At 43.2% G+C, this 26,026-nt stretch overlaps 1 protein-coding gene across 1 annotated transcript in view; it reads left to right on the top strand.

Moving 5' to 3' along the window:
- The window catches only part of ARHGEF18 (Rho/Rac guanine nucleotide exchange factor 18), a 478,484-nt gene that overhangs the window by 444,187 nt on the left and 8,271 nt on the right, over positions 1-26,026 (top strand). Inside the window, exons 19-30 of the mRNA XM_075863189.1 lie at positions 43-291; positions 434-510; positions 2,703-2,881; positions 3,549-3,640; positions 3,723-3,911; positions 4,663-4,797; positions 7,818-7,903; positions 8,451-8,495; positions 8,944-8,991; positions 9,499-9,957; positions 11,391-11,727; positions 12,028-12,150. Coding sequence (XP_075719304.1) covers positions 43-291; positions 434-510; positions 2,703-2,881; positions 3,549-3,640; positions 3,723-3,911; positions 4,663-4,797; positions 7,818-7,903; positions 8,451-8,495; positions 8,944-8,991; positions 9,499-9,957; positions 11,391-11,727; positions 12,028-12,150 — 2,019 coding nt within the window. The remainder of the gene's footprint in view (positions 1-42; positions 292-433; positions 511-2,702; positions 2,882-3,548; positions 3,641-3,722; positions 3,912-4,662; positions 4,798-7,817; positions 7,904-8,450; positions 8,496-8,943; positions 8,992-9,498; positions 9,958-11,390; positions 11,728-12,027; positions 12,151-26,026) is intronic.

Genomic DNA, 26,026 nt, shown 5'->3' on the forward strand with positions numbered 1-26,026 from the left:
TCCTTAAGGGGTTAAATTGACATTTGATTTTGTTTTATTCAGAGGGAACAGAAGACTTTGTGGCTTTGACAAGGGCTCTCACACTACTAAAGGAAGCCATTACAGAAGTTGATTCTCGTGTTCACAAGAGTGAAAAGGGACAGCGTTTGGATGATCTTATAGGCAAGATGGAGCCAAAATCCTATGTAAAACTGAAAAATGGTATCACGTTTAGAAAGCACGACATGGGACGCAGACAGCTTATTCACGATGGCATGCTCTACTGGAAGACTGCTTCAGGACGTTTGAGAGGTAGAGGATGATTATCAACACAAGCAAATTAATGTTTTAGATTTACTGTAGTCATGCGCGACATGGTGATCATTCTAATATATAATGGACAGCATACTCCTTTTGTTAACCGAATATTTATTTTTAATTTTATTTTTTGTAGATATCTTGGCGGTTTTACTGTCAGATGTCATACTTTTGCTTCAAGAAAAGGATCAAAAATACATATTTTCCTCTGTGGTAAGTGGCATATAAATTAAAGGGAAAAAAATATTATTATAGTTTCAGCTCAAAAAAAGTCTCCAAAAAATATGCTGTGAAACAAAGTTTAGATGTAACCATAACAAAAAAATCATCACTTTAACTAGCGCTGATTATGTCCATATGAAATGGATGCCCACCACTTAATACCAGGAAGTTTGAAAGCTGCCGCTGTCCTCCCCCCGTTGCCCTGACTGCCGCTGTCCTCCCCCCGTTGCCCTGACTGCCGCTGTCCTCCCCCCGTTGCCCTGACTGCCGCTGTCCTCCCCCCGTTGCCCTGACTGCCGCTGTCCTCCCCCCGTTGCCCTGACTGCCGCTGTCCTCCCCCCGTTGCCCTGACTGCCGCTGTCCTCCCCCCGTTGCCCTGACTGCCGCTGTCCTCCCCCCGTTGCCCTGACTGCCGCTGTCCTCCCCCCGTTGCCCTGACTGCCGCTGTCCTCCCCCCGTTGCCCTGACTGCCGCTGTCCTCCCCCCGTTGCCCTGACTGCCGCTGTCCTCCCCCCGTTGCCCTGACTGCCGCTGTCCTCCCCCCGTTGCCCTGACTGCCGCTGTCCTCCCCCCGTTGCCCTGACTGCCGCTGTCCTCCCCCCGTTGCCCTGACTGCCGCTGTCCTCCCCCCGTTGCCCTGACTGCCGCTGTCCTCCCCCCGTTGCCCTGACTGCCGCTGTCCTCCCCCCGTTGCCCTGACTGCCGCTGTCCTCCCCCCGTTGCCCTGACTGCCGCTTTCCTCCCCCCGTTGCCCTGACTGCCGCTGTCCTCCCCCCGTTGCCCTGACTGCCGCTGTCCTCCCCCCGTTGCCCTGACTGCCGCTGTCCTCCCCCCGTTGCCCTGACTGCCGCTGTCCTCCCCCCGTTGCCCTGACTGCCGCTGTCCTCCCCCCGTTGCCCTGACTGCCGCTGTCCTCCCCCCGTTGCCCTGACTGCCGCTGTCCTCCCCCCGTTGCCCTGACTGCCGCTGTCCTCCCCCCGTTGCCCTGACTGCCGCTGTCCTCCCCCCGTTGCCCTGACTGCCGCTGTCCTCCCCCCGTTGCCCTGACTGCCGCTGTCCTCCCCCCGTTGCCCTGACTGCCGCTGTCCTCCCCCGTTGCCCTGACTGCCGCTGTCCTCCCCCCGTTGCCCTGACTGCCGCTGTCCTCCCCCCGTTGCCCTGACTGCCGCTGTCCTCCCCCCGTTGCCCTGACTGCCGCTGTCCTCCCCCCGTTGCCCTGACTGCCGCTGTCCTCCCCCCGTTGCCCTGACTGCCGCTGTCCTCCCCCCGTTGCCCTGACTGCCGCTGTCCTCCCCCCGTTGCCCTGACTGCCGCTGTCCTCCCCCCGTTGCCCTGACTGCCGCTGTCCTCCCCCCGTTGCCCTGACTGCCGCTGTCCTCCCCCCGTTGCCCTGACTGCCGCTGTCCTCCCCCCGTTGCCCTGACTGCCGCTGTCCTCCCCCCGTTGCCCTGACTGCCGCTGTCCTCCCCCCGTTGCCCTGACTGCCGCTGTCCTCCCCCCGTTGCCCTGACTGCCGCTGTCCTCCCCCCGTTGCCCTGACTGCCGCTTAATAAAGTCATTCCAGAGTTCTAACCAAATTAATTGACACATCAAATTTTAAAAATGGGCTCTGAGCCTTAGGGTATGTGCACACGTAGTGACCAAAAAACGTCTGAAAATCCAGAGCTGTTTTCAAGGGAAAACAGACCCTGATTTTCAGACGTTTTTTTACCAACTCGCATTTTTCGCGCCATTTTCGCGGCGTTTTTTACGTCCGTTTTTGGAGCTGTTTTCATTGGAGTCTATGAGAAAACCGCTCCAAAAACGTCCAAAGAAGTGTCCTGCACTTCTTTTGACGAGGCTGTATTTTTACGCGTCGTTGTTTGACAGCTGTCAAACGACGACGCGTAAATAACAGGTCGTCTGCACAGTACGTCGGCAAACCCATTCAAATGAATGGGCAGATGTTTGCCGACGTATTGTAGCCCTATTTTCAGACGTAAAACGAGGCATAATACGCCTCGTTTACGTCTGAAAATAGGTCGTGTGAACCCAGCCTTCGGTCCCAAACTAGGTTGTGTCATTAAGGGGTTAAACAGATTTAATAAAAAACTATTATGAATTTCATCTCCCCAGGTCTTAGTATATTCATTCAAAATTGTGAGTTTTTATCTATTGGTAATCACAATAACTTGTATTTGTAGGATTCGAAACCACCTGTTATCTCCCTGCAAAAGCTGATTGTCCGAGAGGTGGCAAATGAAGAGAAAGCTATGTTCCTCATAAGTGCTTCGTTAAATGGGCCAGAGATGTATGAAATTCACACTACCTCCAAAGAAGAGAGGAACTCCTGGATGACATTAATTCGAGGGGCTGTGGAAAGGTACAGTTGTTCAACGGTTTCTGAACCTACTGGGAACGTGCAGGACAGGGAGGTTAGACCCGTAGACCATAGTCCTCAGGTTTAGAAAACTTTTTATCTAAAAGCAGACCTCTCTCAAATCTAAATGGTCAGCCCATTCTTTGAATACAGTTGCATCAACAATCAGTTGATCACTGCGGATTTGTCTTTTATTAAGTCTCTGACGATTAGTACCCCCTGAAAGCCACAAAATGTAGAATCACAATGTAAAACATGGCTGGGTCGAGTCCTCTGGCTACCAAAGGATGTCCATATCAGGGACTCATCCCTATAACCTCCATATGGCCTATTAGGGATTATGTGACAACCCCTTTGACATCAGCTTAATCTGGTTAACTGCACATAATTTTTCGAGTACTTTTTTTTGAAAATGTTTTATTTCTAAGCCTTTGTGGCATACATTTGTAGTTTCAAAAATTTTTCCTGTTTCCACTGTGTATTTTTGTCGGTTTTACATAGGAGCTGTACACAATAGAAATACAGGGATGACGGGACTTTTTTGCTATTTATTCTAACAAAATGAAAGTAATATCTTTCACCGTACATCTGTTCTAATACTGTATACAAACTGCATGGTCTATACTGCTACGTAGTCTAGGGCTTATTTAGATCTTCATCTTTCATACAGTTGTCCAGATGAAGGAACAGAGTTTGTCAATGAAGCAGATGAAGAGCGAAAACAGGGGTCTGAGCGGGCTGCTAGGATAAGGGATCTTCAAGGTAACAGAATCATTCTATTCTAGTACATGTCAGTAATGTTTCTCTTACCATAAATAACATTGGTTTTGCTTTGCTTGTACAGACCGTCTAAGCCTGAAGGACACATTAATCACACAAGCTCTCAGTGAGAAACTACAAATCTGGATAGATATGGCTGAATTGTATGGTTTTGATGAATCAACACAAGGGTCCAGGGTTCTAGTTCTTGTTGGATCGGATATTGGAGAGAGCCCAAAAGGAGATCACCTACTCTTGTCTGCCATAGCTGAAGGTACGAAGTAATGCAACTGAATAAAAAAAATCTCGATTTGAATACAGGAGGAGGATTTGTCAAAACCACTGCGAAAAAAGAAAACGCTGGCCCATAGCGACAAATCAGGTCTCAGAAAAATGAGCAACTCCAGTTATCCTTTGCACCAGTTTTGGGAACAGCCTTCATACATGGGGATTAGTCGGCTGCGTTTTTCAGAAAGGATCGCTCCGTACATTGTTGTGTTTATTGTATTACATTTGTCTTATTGGTCAACAGTGATGTCAACATTTGTAGCGGGAAAATCATCTAGAATTTGCATGAAATAGTATTTCATAGCAACATAAAATAGAGAATATGTATTGTCAAGTGAGAACACTTAGGGTATGTTCACACTGGTCGGAAACCGGGAATTCCGGACTAAAGTCCGGAACAAATCGTGTTTAATTTGGTGCAGATTTTTGGCCTGATTTACCGCTGCGGAGAGCAGAAGGGATAAAATGAGTACTCTCCTCCCATAGCAAAGAGCCCCTGCTCCCCAGGCTGGTCTGTTGAGCTGGCTACTGAGCTATCCACTTTACCCGCAAAGGAAGTGAGTGTGTATTTACTAACCGTGTTATGTTATGTGATATGAAAAGGCACGGCCTACTTTAGAATCTACTGCTCTGATGTCAAGCAATCTTCTGTGAAGGACCTTTTTACTACGTGCTGTTTTTCCAGACACAAATACAAAAATGTTTCTATAATATATATATTTTTTTTCTACATTCAGCTGAAAAAATTGAAACTATACTGCTATCCCAGTTTTCCGCACCATATGATGACCTCAGCTCTAGTGCTACTACTCTGCTTAGAAGATCAGAGACTTTTGGGGGCTATGACAGTAACTGTGGACATACAAACAAAAGTAAGATTATTTGTACATGACAAATAAAAAAAGATGTCTATCTCTTTATCTTTTAAGATGGTGACGTTTCAGGTTCGGCTTCATTCACATCTGCATCAGGGCTCCCTTCTGACGGTCGGTCTGAGCTTCCCGTCAGAATGGAGCCCAGACGGAAACAAAGGGTTCCGTCGTTTTAACGGAATGAATGGCATAGTTTTGATGGAACCCTTACACAACTGAGGCAAACGGAAACCGTCTGCACCGGATCCCATGGTCTCCGTTTGTTTCAGTCAGGGCTCCGTTCTGACGGGCAGCTCCGGCGGAACGTCATAACGGAGCCCTGACGCAGATGTGAATGAAGCCTCAAATACTCTGAGCAGTATTTTTTTTCTGCTCCATTTAAAGCTTTTTGTGTGAATTGAGTTTTCATATCCTTATGTCATCATGTAGGATGTATCCGTATTTACTATGAAGCGGGCCTAATGTGATCTAAAGCCCTCGCTAAATGTATAAAGTCAGCAGCAAATGTAGGCCTATAGTGTGTTCATTTTTCCTGGAGTGTTCCTTTAAATATATTGTTTGTGTGGATAACATTGTGAGTAGTAACAAGAAAATGCAGATGCACACCACAGGCGCTAAGAGATATATATATATATACACACACTTATTGTTATGCATTTTTATTATTTTTATTGCATTACTGCTATAGTTATAGTTAGCGCTCAGTTTGATCAAAATGTGCGAGCCCACCTACCACGACAAGGCAACCTCTATCAGGGGGTCCCTACACTGTATCCCTATTTTGGACACTTACCTCTCTCTTGGGCTGAGCCCACAGTGAGCTCAGGACAGGTAGGATCAAATCTATTCTGTTCTAATTAAAAACAGCCCAGGACAGGTCAAAAATGTTCAGTGTAGGGGACCCCCCCCCCCCCCCCCTGATTTTAGGCCTTGATGACCAAGCAATTTTTTTTTCCTTTTTTTTCCATAGTTTTCATTCAAAGAGCCATAATTTTTTTTTTTACATAGCTGTATAAGGACTTTTTTTTATTTTGCAGGATGAGTTTTTTTTCAATGACAACATTTTGGGGTGCATTTAATTTTTTGATTCACTTTTTGGGGAGGGGGATAGAAAATAACCAGCAATTCCGCCATTATTATATGCGTTTTAAGTTTACGCCATTCACCGTGCGGCATAATTAACATTCTACCTTTTATTCTGTGCGTCGGTACGATTGCGGCGATACCACATATGTAGAGGTTTTTTATGTTTTACTACGTTTGCACAGTAAAAACACTTTTAAACTAAAATTATTTGTTTTCGCATAACTTCTGTATTTTTCTGTCCATGTAGCTTGTTTTTTGCGGAACAAAGTTTCGCTTTTATTCGTACCATTTTGGGATACATGGGACTTACTAATGAACTTTTATTATTTGGTGGGACAATGGAAAAAAATAGCAATTCTGCATATTTTTTATTGTTTACACGGTGTTCACCTTTTTAGTTTAAATAACATGTTAACTTTATTGTTCGGGTGATTACGATCGCGGCGATGACATGTATTTTTTTATTTTTTACAATTTTACTAAAAAACACACTTAATGGATATAAAATGTGTTTTTGTGTTTGTTTTTTTTACTGTGCACCTATTCTTAATTTTTTATTTCACAATAATGAGTCATTTTTATGAGCCCTTCCCTGTATAAACCACTTAGATGCAGCGGTTAATAGTGACCGAGGTCTCTAAGGGCTTAAACTGTCGCCATTGATTGAAGCTTTGATTGCTACAATTAGAGCAGGAACACAGGCGTCCCGCTCCAGCCTCCCGTGCAGGACTTAGTTTAGGCTGCCGTTTCATGACGGCCTATCCTAAGGCCTGTTAGTGACCGCCGTAAAGAGGCGTATTGGTGGTCACTAATAATATTAATATATCCATTGTTTAAAATTCTACTAGTGCAATTGAGAAAATAACCTGTTTTTCCTTTTTATATCAGATCGCTTTGTTGGGTGCAGGAGAGAGTAAGGCCGGGTGCTCATCTGTGTTCGAGTTTCCATTGCTCTGTTCCGTCATAGGAGCAGAGCTACAAAAATACCTGAAGTTCTGTTTCCGTTGTATGATGGAAACCACTGGTGCCTGACGAAACCCATTGACTTTAATGGGTTCCGCCGGATCTCTTACGTGGTTTCCATCAGATCTCTTACATGGTTTTTGTCATTTTGCCGTACATAATAGCGCAGCATGTTGCACTATTTTGTCTGGTAAAAACAGACTCTGTGACGGATGCTCCTAAAGGAGCCTCCAACGCAGATGTGAACAGCCCCTAACAGTTTGAAAACGTAAAAACATTAAATTAGCAGTTAGCTAACAATGTTATTATTTTTAAGCTGAGCTATTGCCTGGGGATATTTCTGTTATTGGAATTCAGTGACGTAGTAAGGAACAAGGACAATAGACCATCTAGTCGCAGTGTTCTTTAGGAGCAAAGCAAACGCAACCCTTAAGAGGCAGCTGCCAATTTTCTTCCCCTCATGCCCTGCACAAGGCAGTTTTAGGGTCCGTTCACACTGCGTTTTCTGGCACTGACTTTCCGTTCCAAAAAATGGTTGAAATTGCAGTCCCATTCATTTTAATTGGAGGCAGAGGCATTTTTTTCTCCCGGGCGGCTTTTGGCCCCTCACAGGAAAAATAGCGGCATGTCCTTTCTTGCTCCGGTTTCCGCCTCTGACCTCCCATTGGATCAATGGGAAGCAGAAAAAACTTGCGGCGCTCCTTTTTTTGATTGTTTCTCTCGGCGTTATTTGACTGCGGTTCTTTGATGGCCGCGAGCGAAAAACGCTGCGAATAAATGCAGAAAAATACGTGCAGGCAGTTCAAAATCGGCCTCAAAAATCCTGACGGAATTCTAAGGCAAAATTTTTCTGCCTCCCAAAAAATTGTGTGTGAACTGGGCATTACTCAGTTTTCCCTTTAAAGGAAGAAACCTAACGTCCCTTCAGTTAAATATCATGTCCTCTAAATGTGATGTTTCTTGGTTTACAGCTGGCAGTTTTAAACAGAGAGTCAAGGACCGACGCACCACATCTACCAGTTCAGAAACTCCAATTCAAGACCTTTTGCATAGTGAGGTAAAACTGGTAGTAGTTGAACTTGTTTTTAACCCATTTTTGTTTTATTTTAAATACCGACATGGATCATCATTTGTGTTTTGTTTATTAATCAGTTGGTATACAATTAGGATTTGTGGTTGTAAGGCGAGGTTCACATCTGCGTTTGTTTTTTTCCGTTCTGCTGGGGAGCTGAAAATATATAAAAACTGAAGCTTCTGAACGGAGATGTGACCCATTGGGGGGGGATGTATCAAAACTGTTCCAAAGGAAATGTGGAATAGTTGCCCATGGCAACCAATCAGGTTGCTGCTTTCATTTTCCAGGAGGCCTCTGAAAATGAGAGGTGGAATCTGATTGGTTGCCATGGGCAACTACTCCACCTTTCCTTGGCACTAGTTTTGATATATCTCCTCTGTTGACCTTAATGGGTTCTGTTGGGATTCACTCATGGTATCCGTCATAAGCGGTTATATGTGCTCCTGGGAAGAGGATACATTTTATTTATAACTATACACATTTATACTTCCTCTGGGTTCAACATACAGTATTTTTTCTTTTTCTATAGCCTGAAGTATCCGTGTTAGAAAATAACAGCCCCCCAGAATCGGAGGTAATATATATTTTCTGTATTAAAATTGTATTTAGCACTTGGGTATTCTTCTGATTTTATCATCTAAACCCTAACTAACTAGAAACACTGTGCACGGAGGGAAAATAAGTGGAATGACGAATGTCCACGTCCGATTGGGGATGATTTCTTTGTAGAGTGGCAGCTATTGATGTCACCTTGTTATAGGATTAGTGATGGATAAAGGAATTCCTAGCTACACATGGCTGCAACTGATACTGTTCTTTGCACTAAATATATGCCCCCCCCCCCCACACACACACACAGAGCTGTATTATGGCCATCTGAATGCATTTATCCATTATTAGGTGCATCTTTCCAACACATCTGATGGAAGAGAACTAATGCCAGTGTGAACACCGCTGTAAACTTAGATTTCGTATATATTTGTATAAGGGGTTCTTCTATATTTATTTATTTATTTTTTCAGATAATTGTGAAGGTGCAGACACTAATAAAAATGCTGTATAGCCTACAGGTGAGTTATATTTCATTTAATTCTAATAGATAATTTATTAAAGTGTACCTTTTCGACAATTAAGTGAATGTTTGCTTATGCATTAGGGAATCTCTCTTTACAAGCTGGATTTATTTAGGTAAAGGCAAAGCCTAGCGAGAGACATCAAATTTATTTGGTGAAAAGGGTACATATTGTTTGGTTGACATGTAAGCAGAATTTAATATAAGGGGTAGTTCACACGGTTTCCGTCTCTGACCACCCATTGAAATCAAAGGAAGGCAGAAAAAACCTGCGGAGCTCGTTTGAGCGTTTTTTGCATTCGAGTCCATGGCAAAAAAGTGGGTAAAAAGCGCCTGATGGAATTTTGAGACAAATTTTTTTTCTGCCTGACAAACGTGTGAACTCCCCAAACGCTTTTTTTTATATTTTATCGCCAAGTTACTACTATGTTTTACGTTGCTTAAACTTGCGACCCGCATATTAAGAATAGATTGCAAGAATTTCCTGTGCTTCTCCCATTTTTAGGCCTTGATAGTACAGCAGGACAGCTACATACAGGCGCAGAGAGAACGTGAAAAACAATTTCGACAGTCCTCCAAAGGGAATTGGTTGCTGGAGCAGGAGAAGCAACGCAACTTTGAAAAACAGAGGGAGGAGTTTGCTAATGTGCAGAAACTGCAAGACCAACTTAAGCAGGAAAGACAACGGTGGGAGCGTGAAAGGAACAGACAGCAAAAAGATATGGAAGCTACTGAGATGATGCTCCAGCAAAGAGAAGAGGCTTCACGCATTGAGAAGGAGAAGATGAGGCAGGAGCGGGTAGAACTAGAAGCCCAGAGAGAGGCCTATCAGCATGACTTGGAAAGGCTGCGCGAAGCTCAAAAAGCAGTGGAGAAGGACAGAGAGCGATTGGAGCAGATGAAGAAGATAAAGAAGCCAGTCAATGCAGGAGTGTTCACTCCAGACCTGGTGCAGGTTACACTGGTACGATCATCCCCATAACAAATTTCATGTGTTCGTGACTGCAAAATGATCACCGCTTTCCCTATGACACATGTCTGCAAATATTGTCATTCCAAATTTTCAAAGTTAATGTCAGCCTAAGGCCTCATGCACACGACCGTATTTTTTCCCACCCGTAAATACTGGCGTAAATACGGGTCCGGTGTCACACGTATTCCACCCGTTTTGCACCAGTATTTACGAACCCGTGCTCGTAAATATGGGTCCGGTGTCACACGTATTCCACCCGTATTTACGAGCACGTTTTTGGCGGCAAAATAGCACTGCACTAATCGGCAGCCCCTTCTCTCTATCAGTGCAGGATAGAGAGAAGGGACAGCCTTTTCTGTAATAAAAGTTAAAGAAATTCATACTTACCCGGCCGTTGTCTTGGTGACGCGTCCCTCTCTTCACATCCAGCCCGACATCCCTGGATGACGCGGCAGTCCATGTGACTGCTGCAGCCTGTGATTGACCTGTGATTGGCTGCAGCGGTCACATGGCCTGAAACGTCATCCAGGACGTCGGGCCGGATGTCGAGAGGGACGCGTCACCAAGGCAACGGGCGGGAGACCGGACTGGAGGAAGCAGGAAGTTCTCGGTAAGTATGAACGTCTTTTATTTTTATTTTTTACAGGTTTATACTGATCGGTAGTCACTGTCCAGGGTGCTGAAAGAGTTACTGCCGATCAGTTAACTCTTTCAGCACCCTGGACAGTGACTATTTACTGACGTCGCTTAGCAACGCTGCCGTAATGACGGGTGCACACATGTAGCCACCCGTCATTACGAGAGCTCCATAGACTTCTATGGACTGTCCGTGCCGTTATTACGGCCTGAAATAGGACATGTTCTATCTTTTTCAACGGCACGGGAACCTTCCCGTGAGAAAACGGGAAGGCACCCGTCGCCAATAGAAGTCTATGAGCCCGTTATTAGGGGTCGTAATTACGACCCGTAATAACGGGAGTTTTTACGGTCGTGTGCATGAGGCCTAAAAGTGAATTGGTGAAGTGCAGATCCTGGTTCTCTAGTACTCCTCTCTTGCTGTTTAACAGTATTACATATGTTCTTAGAATTACAGCCATAACAGTCTCCTTCCATGGCACAAACATAGTAACTACTGAGTTGATGCCATAGTATTATTTCCTCTGTTATTTTGTGTGTCGGCCCATTCCTATACCAGATCTTATCCCTTTTTGGTTCTGGTAGCCTCCAACATGAACTTTCTATGCATTGCGTTTCCGCTTATATAGGCAAGATGAAAAGTTAAGTTTTTCTTTGTGCACGCCCTTAGAATGCTAAAAAAAAAAAGGGGGTAGCATAGGACATGCCAGAACCTGTAGTCCCACATCACCGGTGCTGGCACTGCTGTTGGCTATGATATGACATTGCCTGTGTGTTTATTTTTTCAGGGTTTAACGCATTCTGCAAGTTTTAATGGAGAAGGAATGCAGAACTTAGAAGGAGCTGGTCAGCTGGTTATGAAACCTACAGCCAAAACCAGTGCATCTGTGTCAGCTGCTGACTACCTGGAGAGGCCTGAAGTCACACGTCGGGATAGTAATGCCATGGACGCAAGACCAGCTTCCAAAAATTATGTGCCTATTCATTTGTTAAGTGCCACTAACCAGATCCAGAAGCCAGCATTGCACACAAAGCAACAGATACCTACCAAACTTGCCACACTGACGAAGAGTGGACGGGACAAGTCTAGTAGGGGAAAAGCTTCTCATCGGACTGAGAGTTCAGGTTAGTGAAAAAGTACTTTTTGACGTATGTGTGTCCTGAATTCTGCATGGTTACAGCACTCTAGTTTAGCTGTGCAGAGAAATACAATATAAGGGGGTGGGGGACCACATTATCAGCAAGCCTTGGAAACATAGGTAACTCTCTTAGATCCTTATTTTTATGTAGTATGTACATTTCAACTATTCTGTTGTGAACGTGAAAATTACTTTTCTATTTTAGTTCCCAGTGTTCATTTCATTCTTCAAATGTCCATTGCCACATTGAATATACGCTCATGTAAATGTCTTTTGTCTGTGTCAGCATCTATAGGTCACAGGCCACTTTTTCCGTCCAAGCTTTCTGAGAGGGATGACAGTACTGTGAGGATCCGAAGAGCAGCCAGTCCAGGCCTAGTGAACAGTCAAGTAATGTTCTTTCAGCAAGGTAACCTGATAGGGTTTTTCTTTGACTCCAGGAAAATGATCAGAAGATAATGATATTTCTTTATGACGGTATGCAGCATACAATTACTACTTCCTGTAATATATGCATGTGCTTTGAGCACTGTACCTACAGTTAAAGAAGGCAAGAATGGTCCAAAACTGCATTTACTTTCTCTAACAGATGTCTCTGATGCCAATTTGCGGATACCTCATACGATTACCTTCCTGACAAAAAAAACTGTCACTCATTTAGAGGCTGAAGCAAAGCGCTCCTTAACCCGTCCACCAATCTTGACCTGATCTGGACCTGTGGTCTAATCAATGTTCCCTTACCCAGAACAATAAGCCCTCAACGTCCCTCCTTTAAAGGGGTTTTCCGAGTTATTTAAAAAAAAATTGGCCACGGTAGGAGGGATGCAAAAAGAAAAAAGAAAAAGGAAAGCCATTGCTCATCTCACGGATCCCCGACATTCCAGCGCCGCCACTCTGTTCCTACCCGCCACTATGTTTTGACATAGCTGCAGCGATGACGTGCCAGTCTACCCACGTGATCGCTGCACCAATCACTGGCCTCAGTGGGTATATGGCACAGGAGCGCTGAGACCAGTGATTGGCTGCAGCGATCATGTGGGTAGACAGGCACTTCATCGCTGCAGCTATGTCAAAACACAGCGGCGGGAAGGAACAGAGCGATGACTGGGTTCGTGAATTGAGCAATGGCTTTTTTTATTTTTTTTTCATCCCTCCTACTATGGCCAATTTTTTAAATGACTTGGAAAACCCCTTTAAACTCCATTGCCTCCCGCAACCCTTATTTACCTCATTACACATCCCACACCCGTTCGGTCACTCTTCCAATCCTGGAATAAGTTGTGGATGAATTATTATACAGTTAGGCCCACTCTCCCAATCCTAATAATATTAATGCCTTTCTGGACAGCAATTCATTACTACCTCCTTTAGTGACGAGCTGAGTTTTGGAATTACCCTTAAAGAGGATCGGTCACCTCTCCTTACATGTCTTTTTTAGTAACTAGTTATATTCCACATGAAATAACAATTCTAAACATCTTTATAAATTTCTGAATAAATTGATAACTGGGTGTTACCAGTTGAGGGTGTCCCTACACAGACTGACCATGTCCAATCAGTGCTAACAGTGACATGGGGAATGGTAACACCATTGTCAGTTGTCAATTTACTCATACATTTCTAAGAGGAATAACAGAGGAATGGCACAATGCAGAGTTCTAAGAAAATGTATTCCTGTGAAATAACCATTCCGGAGTAAGTATTTGCTAAAATAGACATGCCAATAGAAGAGACAGGTCCTCTTTTTAACAAAGTTCTTGCTGCTTTTAAAGGCTATGTACACCTTTGAACCCCAATTTATTTTATTTTTTTGTAATCAATGTATTAGGTGATTTAAAGCAACTTTTAAATTGACTTTAACTATAAAAAAAAATGGTTACTTTTTAACATCCAGCTTCTATGTATCATTTATACATAGAAGCTGTATCCTTCCATCAGAGCCGATTCCGTCATGTCAGCTGAACTGACGGCTTGACTGAAAGTTGGGTCCTTAGTGTCTCTGCCACACAGGATCCAGCTAAAAATGGTCACATCTAAGTTCATGAACTTAGCTGGATCCTGCGTTAAATTTCCATCTGAAACATTTATGGCATATCCGTGGGTTATGCCATAGATGTCTCATAGATGCAGATCCCAGCTCTGGTACCCACACTTATATCCTGAATGAGGTTCAACCTAGCACCCGTCCTGCCTGGGGAGTTGTCCATGCACTTTACTCCATTACACATGACTCCATTTATACCTATAGGCTTTACAGTGACTACTAAGCTTGCTTTCTCAGTTGTTTCTGTAAATGCGTTTTTAGGAGCCGTTTTATATGCTTTGTCGTGTTGCTGTATTTGCATAAGACCACTAGTTCCAAAAACGTAGTGGGGGGAAAAAAAGACATTGCTGTGCATTTGGTACACTGCCTACATGAGTGCCTGCACTAAGCATTTTAATTAGGCCACGTTGGGCTATTTTCTATTAAAAAATACTTTTGAATTAAGCCTTGTTGGGGTCTGGATTGGGTAAGCATCTTGGATAATGACAGTAATTTATGCTTGGCATTCAGTAGCTGAAAGCGTACTAAACATATAACGCCGCACTGGAATTCAGCAGTGACCATATTGCTGCTGCTATTAGATGTTTGTTGTTCTATACACTCCTCAACATTGACGTTGCAACACCAAGAAGGCCAAGCAAATTGAGGAAGTAGCAGGTATCGCTAAGATCTGCAAATCATTAAATTTTCAAGCACCTCGCTTCAATCTGTGGCATGTGGGAGGGGCATAAATGCCAGATTGAAAGCAACGTTTTTTTAGCCACATGAAACCTCTAATCGGATCAAGTGGTGTGGGATGATTGTGCGATGCCTCCTGTTCGTTGATGTGGCAGTTATCGCCGCTTGTCTTAAAGGAAGGGTGTCGCGGGAAAAAAAAAATTTATATTAATTTGCTTAAAGGTGTTTTATTAAAATTCATTTTATTTGTGTGTTTTACTTTTTTTTTTTTTCTAACTTTTTCTTCACTATGGGGGCTGCCATTTTTTTTTTCATCTCTGTATGTGTCGATTAACGACACATACAGAGATGGAATACGGCACATACATCCCCATAGAGAATGCGAACGGGAGCCGTTCCATTCACTATGCTGTACGCCATCTGTGTGGGAACGGCGCATGCGCCGCTCCCATACATTCCAAATGGAAGGTCTTCGGCCGAGCGACATCCGGCGCCATTTTCATGTGGACCGGAAGCCGCGGCCGGACGGTAAGATGACTACTTCCGGTCGCGGTTTCGGGCCATGTGATTAGAAGCAAGCACTAGGAGCGGACGGAGCGAAGGGAGCGGCGGCAGGAGCAGATAAGTTATGTTTGTGTATGTTCGTGTTTTAGTGTGTGATTACCACTGTATGTAAACCTACTACACTGTGTATTCGCTCAAAAAATGGCGACACACAGTGTAGGAGGTTTGAACATTCAATCCCCTCCTTTCTCCTGGCACTAGCCAGGATAAAGGAGGGGGGATTCTGTGAGCTCACTAGAGCGAGTGTGTCTTCTCAAATTTTGCAGCATAAAGCAATGTGGTTGCTTTACCACATGCCAATGCTGCAAATTTTGGGAATTGCTCCCTCTAGTGACCAGCACAGGGAAATGTTATAAATTAGAATTTAATTTATAATATTTCCTGACTTGTGAAAAAATTACTACAATGTCTAATCATGTATTTACTAACGGTTTAACTAAAAAAAATATATATATTTTTCTAGCGACACATTCTCTTTAAACTGAGAGGGACAGAGTCCTTGAATTGAGAGACCTTGATTTGTCACTCCGGCAGATCGCTACGCGCCTAGGAGGAGATGGCAGCACTGTTAAACGTTGTGTGTCCCGGAGGTTGGGAAAACAAATGGGAATGACCGCAGGAGGTGCGCGGAGGCGAGCCTGACAAATCGTCTGATTGGAAGAATGGAGTGTAGTGTGTAGAATGGAGTGTAGTGATCCATTCTGTACTGTAAACTAAATTGGATGTCACATCCCAAGTCTAGGGCGGCTAACAGTGTCTACACAAACCATCAGAAGGTGTTTGCATGACATTAGGCTACGAGCCAGACGTTCAGCTACAGGTGTTACATTGACCACACGCCACCGCTCTCAAAGGCTATCATGGAGCACAGCAAGACGCCAATGGAGGCTGCAATGGGGGTCTATCCTCTTCAGTGATGAGTTCCACATTTGTCTCGGACGGAATGATAGCTGGAGATTGGTCTGGGGACCACGTGGGCAAGGCCAGGAAGAGGCCTTCACAAGGGATTGACACACCATTCCTACTCCCAGGATTATGGTGTGGGGTGGTATAATGTACAGTAGCTGGACCCCTCTAGTCTTCTTTTAAGGTACACAGCTCAGCATTACATTGATTTGGTTGTGGAACCTGTGGTACGGCCATTTCTCAAAAGTGTCGTTTTACAACCGGACAACGCCAGGCCCACATGTTGCTTGTGCTACTGTGAGCAGCCTGCGTAGCCTAAACATTCTACTATGGCCTGCCACGACTCCGGACTTGTCTCCCATCAAGCACATTTGGGATGTCATTGGTCGGCAATTCCAAAGGGAGCTGCCAGCAGCCAGTCTTGATGATTTGCGTGCCTAAGTGTATTCGGCGTGGCATAGCATTCCTCATTCAACCATTAACCGGTTCATTACCAGGCTATTTTGAGCTTTCAGGACCAGACACCGTTTAGCCATTTTTACCACTCGTTAAACAGCTATAACTGTTTTATTTGGTGGGCTAGCGACGTGATTTTTGCGACTTTTTTTCTGTAGTCAATGCAGGTTTCTTTTTTTTTTTTTATCATTTTTATACACTGCTTTTTTGCTATTTTAGAATTTTTAGGCTTAAAGCTTGAAAATAATAGTAAAAAAATTAAGCTTTTTTACTTTTTAGCAAATTTTTTCTGGTAATAACATTCTTTACCCTCAAATAGACCTTTTATTTGTGATCGTCCTTGTCTACTGTAAATTGTAATATATTACATGTCTATTCTAGGGTGATTGGCGAGAGGGATGTTTTTTTTGGGGTGGATATTTTATGTGTTGCATTTTTTTTGCACTTTTTTATTTTTTTTATTATTATGTTCTGTCCCACAAAGGTCACAAAAGACTTTTGGGGGACTTTTATTTATTTATTTTTTTTACTTCTTTTTACACTCTCTTTTTCCACTGTAACTGGGGCTGCCGAAAAATCGGAAGCAGAATGCCTCCAAACATCTGCCCTTTGATTTCAATGGGAAAAACGGCATTCTGTTCCGAGAAAACGGCGCGTAAATATACGCCCCGTAAAAAGAAGTGCAGGTCACTTCTTGAGACGTTTTGGAGACGTTTTTTATTGACTCCATAGGAAAACGTCTCCAAAAACGGCCGTGAAAAACGCAAGTTTGCTTAAGAAACGGCTGAAAATCAAGAGCTGTTTACCCTCGACGTTTTTTTTGCTAAGCTTGTGAACATAACCTTATAGTAACTGTTGTCACTAATAGGGCTATGCTCGGTCTAGTAAGACTGCCAGTAACGGCATCCCGGCTGCCGCTGCCTCTACTCATATACACAGCGCTCACTGAGTGCTGTGTAGAAGAGGTCAGAGTAGATAGAAGCTGCTTCTATCTTCCTTTCCGGGTCCCCGGCAGTCACTGACTGCCGGAGACCCGATGTTCAGCTGCCCGATCGCTCGGGTAGCAAGCTAAAACCCGCGCCGTAAATATTCTATGGCGCAGGTTTTAAGGCCCCCCGACTGCCGGCCATGAATACACAGCCAGCGGTCGGGAACCGGTTTATAACCTCATTGGTGGCATGCCAAGGTGTGTATTTCAGCGTTTGGCGCTCATACTCTATACTGAATAAAGATGTTTGGAATATTTAGTTTCCTTTTTTTTTTTTTTTATCCATATTTGCTTATCATTAGAATGTCTAGCGATCCTCTGATTTCCACAATTCCAAAATTTTTCTGTCTTGGTGTTGCAATTCCAATGTAGAGGAGTGAGGACATTAAATGGTGTATGTTATACATAACTATTTATTAGTACTTTTAGAGCTCATACAGTGTTTAAAAGAAATGTAGAATTAGGCCCCATGCACACGACAGTATTTTCATCTATCCCGTAAATACGGATCAGTAGGCATCAGTATTTCATTTGTATATACGGAAGGTTGTCTGTAAATATGGTCCGTATTGCATCTGTATTCCATCTGTATATACGGATCTGTAAAAAAAGGTAAGATGCAAATGATGTCATCAATATGATTAGACAAGAAGTCTCACAGGACATATAAGCATCAAGGTGGGAGACAAATCTCAACCACCCATTCAAATAATTAGAGATAAGGACTCTAACAATAAATAGTATAAACTAGAGAACAAAAAGAGTCCATACATATCAAAGTATGAAAAAATTGACCATCTTTATTGATAACATTAAATACAAAAAATAACAAAAACAGAGAATCTAAAATAAATCCTTGTCTGGATCACCAATATATACATTGATCAAAGTATATAAATACATTTTGTATATAGTATGAAGGATTTATTTAGCTCAATGTAACTCCAACACAGGGTGCATCTCTATTGGTAGTTTAAGGTACAAATAGTTAAAAAAACAGAGTATACAAAGTTCAAGGGTAAAAACCTGTATTTGCTTAAAATGACTAGTGCCTTTGATATATGGCATAAAGCCAGAGTAGGCCTAACAGATGCACTTACCCATGTTTAGGAGATTAGTGTGACCCAAGGTATGGAAGAGCGCCTGTAGCTTTCTCAAGGGGTGCCGGTGTTATGTCAGTACCCAGTTTTAAATAAGAATCGATGGAGTCATCTGGTCTGTCTATGCCAATCAGGCGCCTGTCTAAGCGGCGCCTGACTGTGACAAGCGCGGTGACGCGAAAATACCGCCGCCGAATCCCGGGACGCGTCACCAGGGAAACGGCGCAGGCGCAAAGATCCAAAGAAGACGACCGGCGGCGGGAGTCCACGTCCCACCTGACTATTCATGCGTATCCCACATGCTGATCCAGGAATGTAAGTATATATAAAATAAAATTTAAAAGACCCAACCGTAACTCTCCATATATATCTATTTTATACATGTGTAGAGTTAAAATGTGCTTACTGTATGTATCGCTGTGTACTGGTGCCCTCTAGTGGTTATATTTGGGAATAAGAAATAAATAATAAAAAAATATACAATACACGTTGTAAAGAGGGTGTTCATGTGAATTAAAGGAAGAGAGTTATAACAAAGCTAAAAATATTATAAATTGTGTACAGTGTAAATGTGTAGACAATATTGTAAATATACATATACATTAAATATTTATAGGGAGATGAAGTGAATATTACAAGGAGAATATAATTATCAAATTCATAAATTAGGCAATGTAGCTAAAAGAATCAAATAACATTATATAAAAACAAAGTGATTAAGGCAGTACAAAGTACGCAGGAAAAAGGAGAAAAAAGACGTGTTAGAGTGCCAATTAAAGCACATAAAAATTAATTTAAAATAAAATGTTTAAACATAAAGTAACAAATGACCCAAAATAATAAAATACACCCAATAATATAATTTACATACATCCCAAAAAAAAGGGTATTATACAGATATAGAGAGAGAGTATTGGGGTAAAAGAGAGAGTGTTGGTAAAGCATTCGCTTTTTCTGTCCGCGACTCATCCCAGGATCCATATTGGTGGCATATACGTTGGACAGAAGTATCAGACTTTAATAGGTGTTCAAATCTGGGCACTAGCAAGAATAAAACAAAAAGCACTTTATTATCATATTAAAACGTTAAAAGAATAAAAATAAAAACCGGTAGAGACATCACAGAAAAGCTGCAAAACTAAAATTTTAATTTAAACCTAAAGGAGTCATGGTACCCAAAACTGTGATCCATCTGCATTCTTTTTCGGCCAACAAAGTCTTCGCATCTCCACCTCTGACACCACAGTGTACCCGGTCAATGCCCCTAACCTTAAAACCCTTGGGGTCTCCCCCATGACAGAGTTTAAAGTGTTTGGGGATAGTTTTGAGCGTTGTTAGGTCCTCAATTTCCCTTGCCGCCACTATGTCCCTAATGTGTTCTCTGACTCGGATTTTAAAGAGGCTCTGTCACCACATTATAAGTGCCCTATCTCCTATATAAGGAGATGGGCGCTGTAATGTGGGTGACAGTAATGCTTTTTATTTAAAAAACAGATCTTTTTTTCACAACGATAGGAGCGATTTTAGTTTATGCTCATGAGCTTTCTTAATGCCCAGGTGGGCGTACTTTTACTTTCGACCAAGTGGGCGTTGTACAGAGGAGTGCATGACGCTGACCAATCGGCATCATGCACTCCTCTCCATTCATTTACACTGCACTAGCGATATAGTGATATCACTATGTGCAGCCTCATACACAAGCCCTAACATTACTACAGTGTCCTGATAATGAATACACATGACCATCCAGCCTGGACGTCATGTGTACTCAGAATCCTGACACTTCTGACTCTTTTCTGTGAGATTCCAGCAACGGATACGAAATGTCGCGAGATTACGAGGTAAACAAGATTTCGTGTCCGTTGCTGTAAATCTCACAGAAAAGATTCAGAAGTGTCAGGATCCTGAGTACACATGACGTCCAGGCTGGATGGTCATGTGTATTCATTATCAGGACACTGTACACATGCACTCCTCTGTACAACGCCCACTTGGTCGAAAGTAAAAGTACGCCCACTTGGGCATTAAGAAAGCTCATTAGCATAAACCAAAATCGCTCCTAACGTTGTGAAAAAAAGATCGGTTTTTTAAAGAAAAAGCATTACTGTCACCTACATTACAGCGCCCATCTCCTTATATAGGAGATAGGACACTTATAATGTGGTGACAGAGTCTCTTTAAGTTGTCTAGTGGTCAGACCCACATAGATTTTTGGACAACCACACGTGGCATAATAAACCACATAGCTAGTGTTGCATGATAAGTAATCCAAGATTTTAAAAGTTCGTTCACCACCCGTAGATGTAAATGTAGTTGATCAGACTATATTTACACAAGCCACGTAGTCACCACATGGATAACAGCCCTGAATAGGGCTTCTGGTTGAGAAAGGATGTAATTGTTTGGGCACATAGTGACTTCTAATGAGAATATCCTTGAGGTTCTTAGACCTCCTTGCCGTCATCTGAGGGTTTTTTGGCAGAGAGGTCAAAAAGGCTTGTTCAGTCTGCAGTACAGGCCAGTGTTTCTTTAGGATTGACCGCATCAATTCCCATTTGTTGTTGAAGGTTGAAATGAATCTAACCACATTATTGTCCTTTGTCCCAACCTTAGCAGGGTGTAATAATATCCTCCTGTCAGTATTTTTAGCCCGCCTGTACCCGTTTTTAATACATCTATTACTATACCCTCTTTCCTGGAATCGTGATTTTAATAAGTCTCTAGCCTGGTTCTCAAATCTTGCCTCTGAAGAGCAGATCCGCCTCATTCTAAGGAACTGACCAACCGGGACAGCCTTAACAGTGGAATGTACGTGTGCCGATGTGGCATGTAATAAAGAATTCGTAGATGTCTCTTTTCTGAACACATCCGTCTGCAGTACCCCATGGGTGTCTGCCTCGATGGATATGTCCAGAAAATTGACTTTGTGTGCATCGGCCACTTACGTCAATTTTATATTGCGGTCATTGACATTTAATTCCTGCACGAACTGGAGAAGTAATGTCTCCGTCCCTTGCCAAATGAATAGTATATCGTCAATATAACGCAACCAGCACTGCACATGGTCCACGGCGTGGGCGCCGCCACCATGCAGAACCTGCCTCTCCCAAGCTCCGAGAAACAGGTTGGCATATGACGGCGCGCACGCCGCCCCCATGGCAGTGCCCTTTTTCTGTAAATAAAATACATCCTTGAATACAAATAAATTGTGAGTCAGGATGTATTCCAATAGTTCCACAATTAAGTCACAGGTTTGGCTGTCCCAGTTACTCATCCCCAGGAAGAGGCGGACAGCCTCGATTCCATCCTTGTGTCTAATAGAGGTATTCTACATCAGCCGTTACTAGGACCATATCGGGTTCTAGAGTAATCTCGTCCAAATGAGTAAGTACGTCTGTGGTATCCATCACATACGAGGGCAGACATTCGACCAAAGGTTTTAAGTAATAGTCGACAAACGTACAAATGGGTTCGCAAAGTCCTCCAATGCTCGACACAATCGAAATTGTCATCAGCACGTTGCATAGCAACGCTTCCGTAAATATGGACGGTATACGGATGCACACCCGTAGCCATCCGTATTTACGGAAGCTCCCATAGACTTCTATGGGAGAGTCCTTGCCCGTAATTACTGACAAGAATAGGACAGGATCTATAATATTTTCAGCACGGACATTACATTTACTGTCCGTAATTACTGATGAAAAATACTGTCGTGTTCATGGGGACTAATTCATTAGATTTATCAATTTAAATAATAGAGCGGTTTTATTTACCTTAACGGTTATATCCTTGAACTGATCTGCTGCAATCTACTAAATAACGGCCTGTTCACATCAGTGTCGAGTTTCCGTTCATGGGTTCTGTTCAACCTTTCTGTCGGAGGAACCGATGAACGGAAAGCATGTCTTCCGTTGCAATTGGCTTTCGTTTGTTTCCATTCCGCGAGGTTTCGTTTTTTTGGGGGTTTTTTTTTCGGAAACCGCGTACTGTATTACGCTATTTTCGCAAAAAACACGGAAACCTTACGGGACAGAAAACAATTGCAACTAAAGCATTACCATTGAAATCAATGGTAATGCGAATGGAAGCTATGGTTTCCGTTTGGCTTTCCGCTCATCAGTTCTTCCGACGGAAAGGTCGAATGGAACCCATGAAAAGAAGCCCAACGGGGATGTGAACAGGTCCTAACCCTGGACAACCCAACTGGGCTGTCATGTTTCACCTGGGAATTTATGTAGGAAATCCTCTAAATTCCAATGACAATAAATGCTTAAAGGGAATGTGTTGTTAGAAATAATAATTTTTTATTTTTTTTTAGTTAAACAGTTAGTGTATAGGTGATTAAACATTGTTCTAATTTTTTTAATTTTTGCACGAGTCAGGAAATATTACAAATTAGATTCTAATTTATAACATTTCCCAGTGCTGGTCATTAGATGGAGCAATTCCCATTGCTTTATGCTGCAAAATTTGAGAAAACTCACTCGCTCTAGTGAGCTCTCAGAATCCCCCCTCCTTTATCCCGGCTAGTGCCGGGAGAAACGAGGGGATTGAACGGTCAAACCTCCTACACTGTGTGCCGCCATTTTTTGAGCTAACACACAGTGTAGTAGGTTTACATACAGTAGTAAACACACAGTAAAAGACGTACATACACAGACCTAACTTACCTTCTCCTGCCGCCGCCGCTCCCTCCGGTCCGTCCGTTCAGTCTGAACCCTCCGCTCCAAGTGCACAAGTCCGGAAGCCGCGACCGGAAGTAGTAATCTTACTGTCCGGCCGCGGCTTCCGGTCCACAAGAAAATGGCGCCGGACGTAGCTCGGCCGAAGACCTTCAATTTGGACTGTGTGGGAGCGGCGCATGCGCCGTTCCCACACAGACGGCGTACAGCATAGTGGATGGAATGGCTCCCGTTCGCATTCACTATGTGACTGTATGTGCTGTATTCCATCTCTGTATGTGTCGTTAATCGACACATACAGAGATGGGAAAAAAAATGGCAGCCCCCATGGACAAGAAAAAGTGAAAAAATAAAAAAAAGTAAAACACAAGCACACAAATAAATAAACATTTTTTTAATAAAACACTAAAAGCAAATTGATATAAAAAAATTTTTTTCCATGACACTGGTCCTTTAAAACAGTTCTGAAAAGCCTAGTGTTCCCTAATCACTTCTTTGGTTTAAATCCTGCTATGGAAAAATGAAAGCTGGAATTTTATTGGTTCGCATGGGCGTTCTGCTGTTCCTCTTTTATTCCTCCTCTAAATTTATGAATAAATTTACAACTGGGTATTACCAGTTGGGGGCATGTCCCTACATAAAAATGACTGCCTGATTTGAACGATTAAAATAAATTTATTATGATATTCTTAAAAATGGGCCCTTAGAGCCAAATTAACAGGCTCAATCATTATGTCAGCTATTATATATATATGCTGAATCCCAACGATTGACTGGTAATAGCGCCGTACCACGCTACACCTTGCGCTATGTTGCGCTCGTCCGGCTCTTAAAGCCACGTACAATACTCTGGTCAGCAATAGGGTCAAAACCTCCAAGGTTTGGTCGCAAGCCCCCTATTCCGAGATCACTGACCAGTATACTTCTCAAAGTTAGATTGTTAGTTGTAATATTCTATCGTTAATCCTACGCGTTTCAGAACCACCGTTACTGGTGGAACCTCTTCAGGGATTATTAGTGTTAAACGATAATTTTTGATTTAAATGCCGGAGCGCACGGTTGTGTGCATTAATGAACCTCCCGGCCCGTGCACGATCAAGATACAATGGTCGCACACGAGCCGGCGAGGTGCCGGTCTTTTAAGCGGCTAGGGCCCGCCCCCCATATTGACATGCCCCCGGCGTACCACCAATCCACATCCGACACGTCACTCAGGACCTGTCAGGATTGTGGCACGCCTTCAATTTTCGGCAGCCAATAGGGTATATGTAAGACGACTAGCGTCCCTAGTAACGCTGGAGATCCAAAAGCGGATCCAATGCTTCAATGGGGAGTATTAAATTGTGAGTGGATGCAATGTCCTAAGTAGAGGACAATGCGCCGAACAACCGGCCCAAAAACCCCCATTACTACCAGATTGCAGAGTGAACACAGTGCACGGCATAAGATCGTCTGGCCGACACCACAGTTGCGTCTCGTTGCTATGACGACCACAGGACGCACACATATCACTGGGTAGGTTACAAGCATGCAACACTACTCCTCAAACGAAATCGAGATGTTTAAACCTCCACAGACATCTACACGGGTTACTAGGGTGTACTTAATACTATATCAAGATGGTACATAGCCATAGTCCGAGGTAAAGACAGCTACCCATACTCACAAAACCATGTATCCTTACAGAGTTCTATCTCTCCCTGGATTATAGATGACCCCTTCTCGTGTCTACTAAAGGGGACATACTAAACCAGCTTGTATTTCAAGGGTACATGGTTGTGGATGACAAAACGATGTCATAGAAAACACGCATACGAAATTTGTTCGTTCATACCCAGGGGAGCAGTGGTGCGCAGTCGAAAAATCCACTGTGCTTCCTTTTGAAGGATAATTTTATTAATATTCCCTCCTCTCATAGTGGGTCTCACGTATTCAACACCTTGGAATCTCAGAGAGGAACTATCCCCATTATGAAATTCCCAAACGTGACGCGATATCGGGGTATCCTCCTTCCTTCTGCAGTCCCCTATATGATCCCGTATCCTCCTCCTGAACTCTCTGATAGTTTTGCCAACATACTGTTTTCCACATATACAGGTAATCATATAGACAATGCCCTTAGTCCGACAGCTGATATACGTTCTGTTCTCAAAAATCCTTCCCGTACTCATACTCTTGAAAGTCGTGCCACATTGAATAGAGGCACACGCCTTACATGATCCACATCTATACGTCCCTTTGAGGTTACCATTGAGCCACGTAGTAGAGGGGTCCTGTCTACCCATATGGCTATGTACCACATAATCCTTGATATTCCTACCCCTCCTGAACGTAATCAAGGGAGAATGTCCCACCAAATCTCCAATATCTGGATCAGCCTCAAGGATCCCCCAATAACATTGGAGGATTTCCCTGATCTCCGAACTAGCTGAGTCAAATGTACCAATGACTCTGATGATATTGTCATCACTTTGCTTTGGTCTGGGATTCAATAAATCATCACGGTTACATCCTAGGGCGTTCTGATAAGCCCCTCTTAGAATGTGTCTCGGGTATCCTCTATTAATAAATCTGTTTTCCAGTTCACATGCCGATATTTTGAAATCAGATACAGTGGAACAGTTTCGTCGTGCCCTCAAGTATTGACCCTTTGGTATTCCCCGTTTTAAATTCATAGGGTGACAGCTCTCCCACCTAAGTAAGCTATTTGTGGCCGTTTCTTTACGAAACATGTTGGTATGAATATTTCCACCCGCGGATTTCGATATCACTATATCCAAAAAAGTAATTTTATTCACACTAATTTCTGATGTGAAAAACAACCCTTTATCATTAACATTCAGTATGGCCACAAATTTCTCAAA

The sequence above is a fragment of the Rhinoderma darwinii genome, chromosome 1 (genome assembly GCF_050947455.1).
Source record: "Rhinoderma darwinii isolate aRhiDar2 chromosome 1, aRhiDar2.hap1, whole genome shotgun sequence".
NCBI lineage: Eukaryota > Metazoa > Chordata > Amphibia > Anura > Rhinodermatidae > Rhinoderma > Rhinoderma darwinii.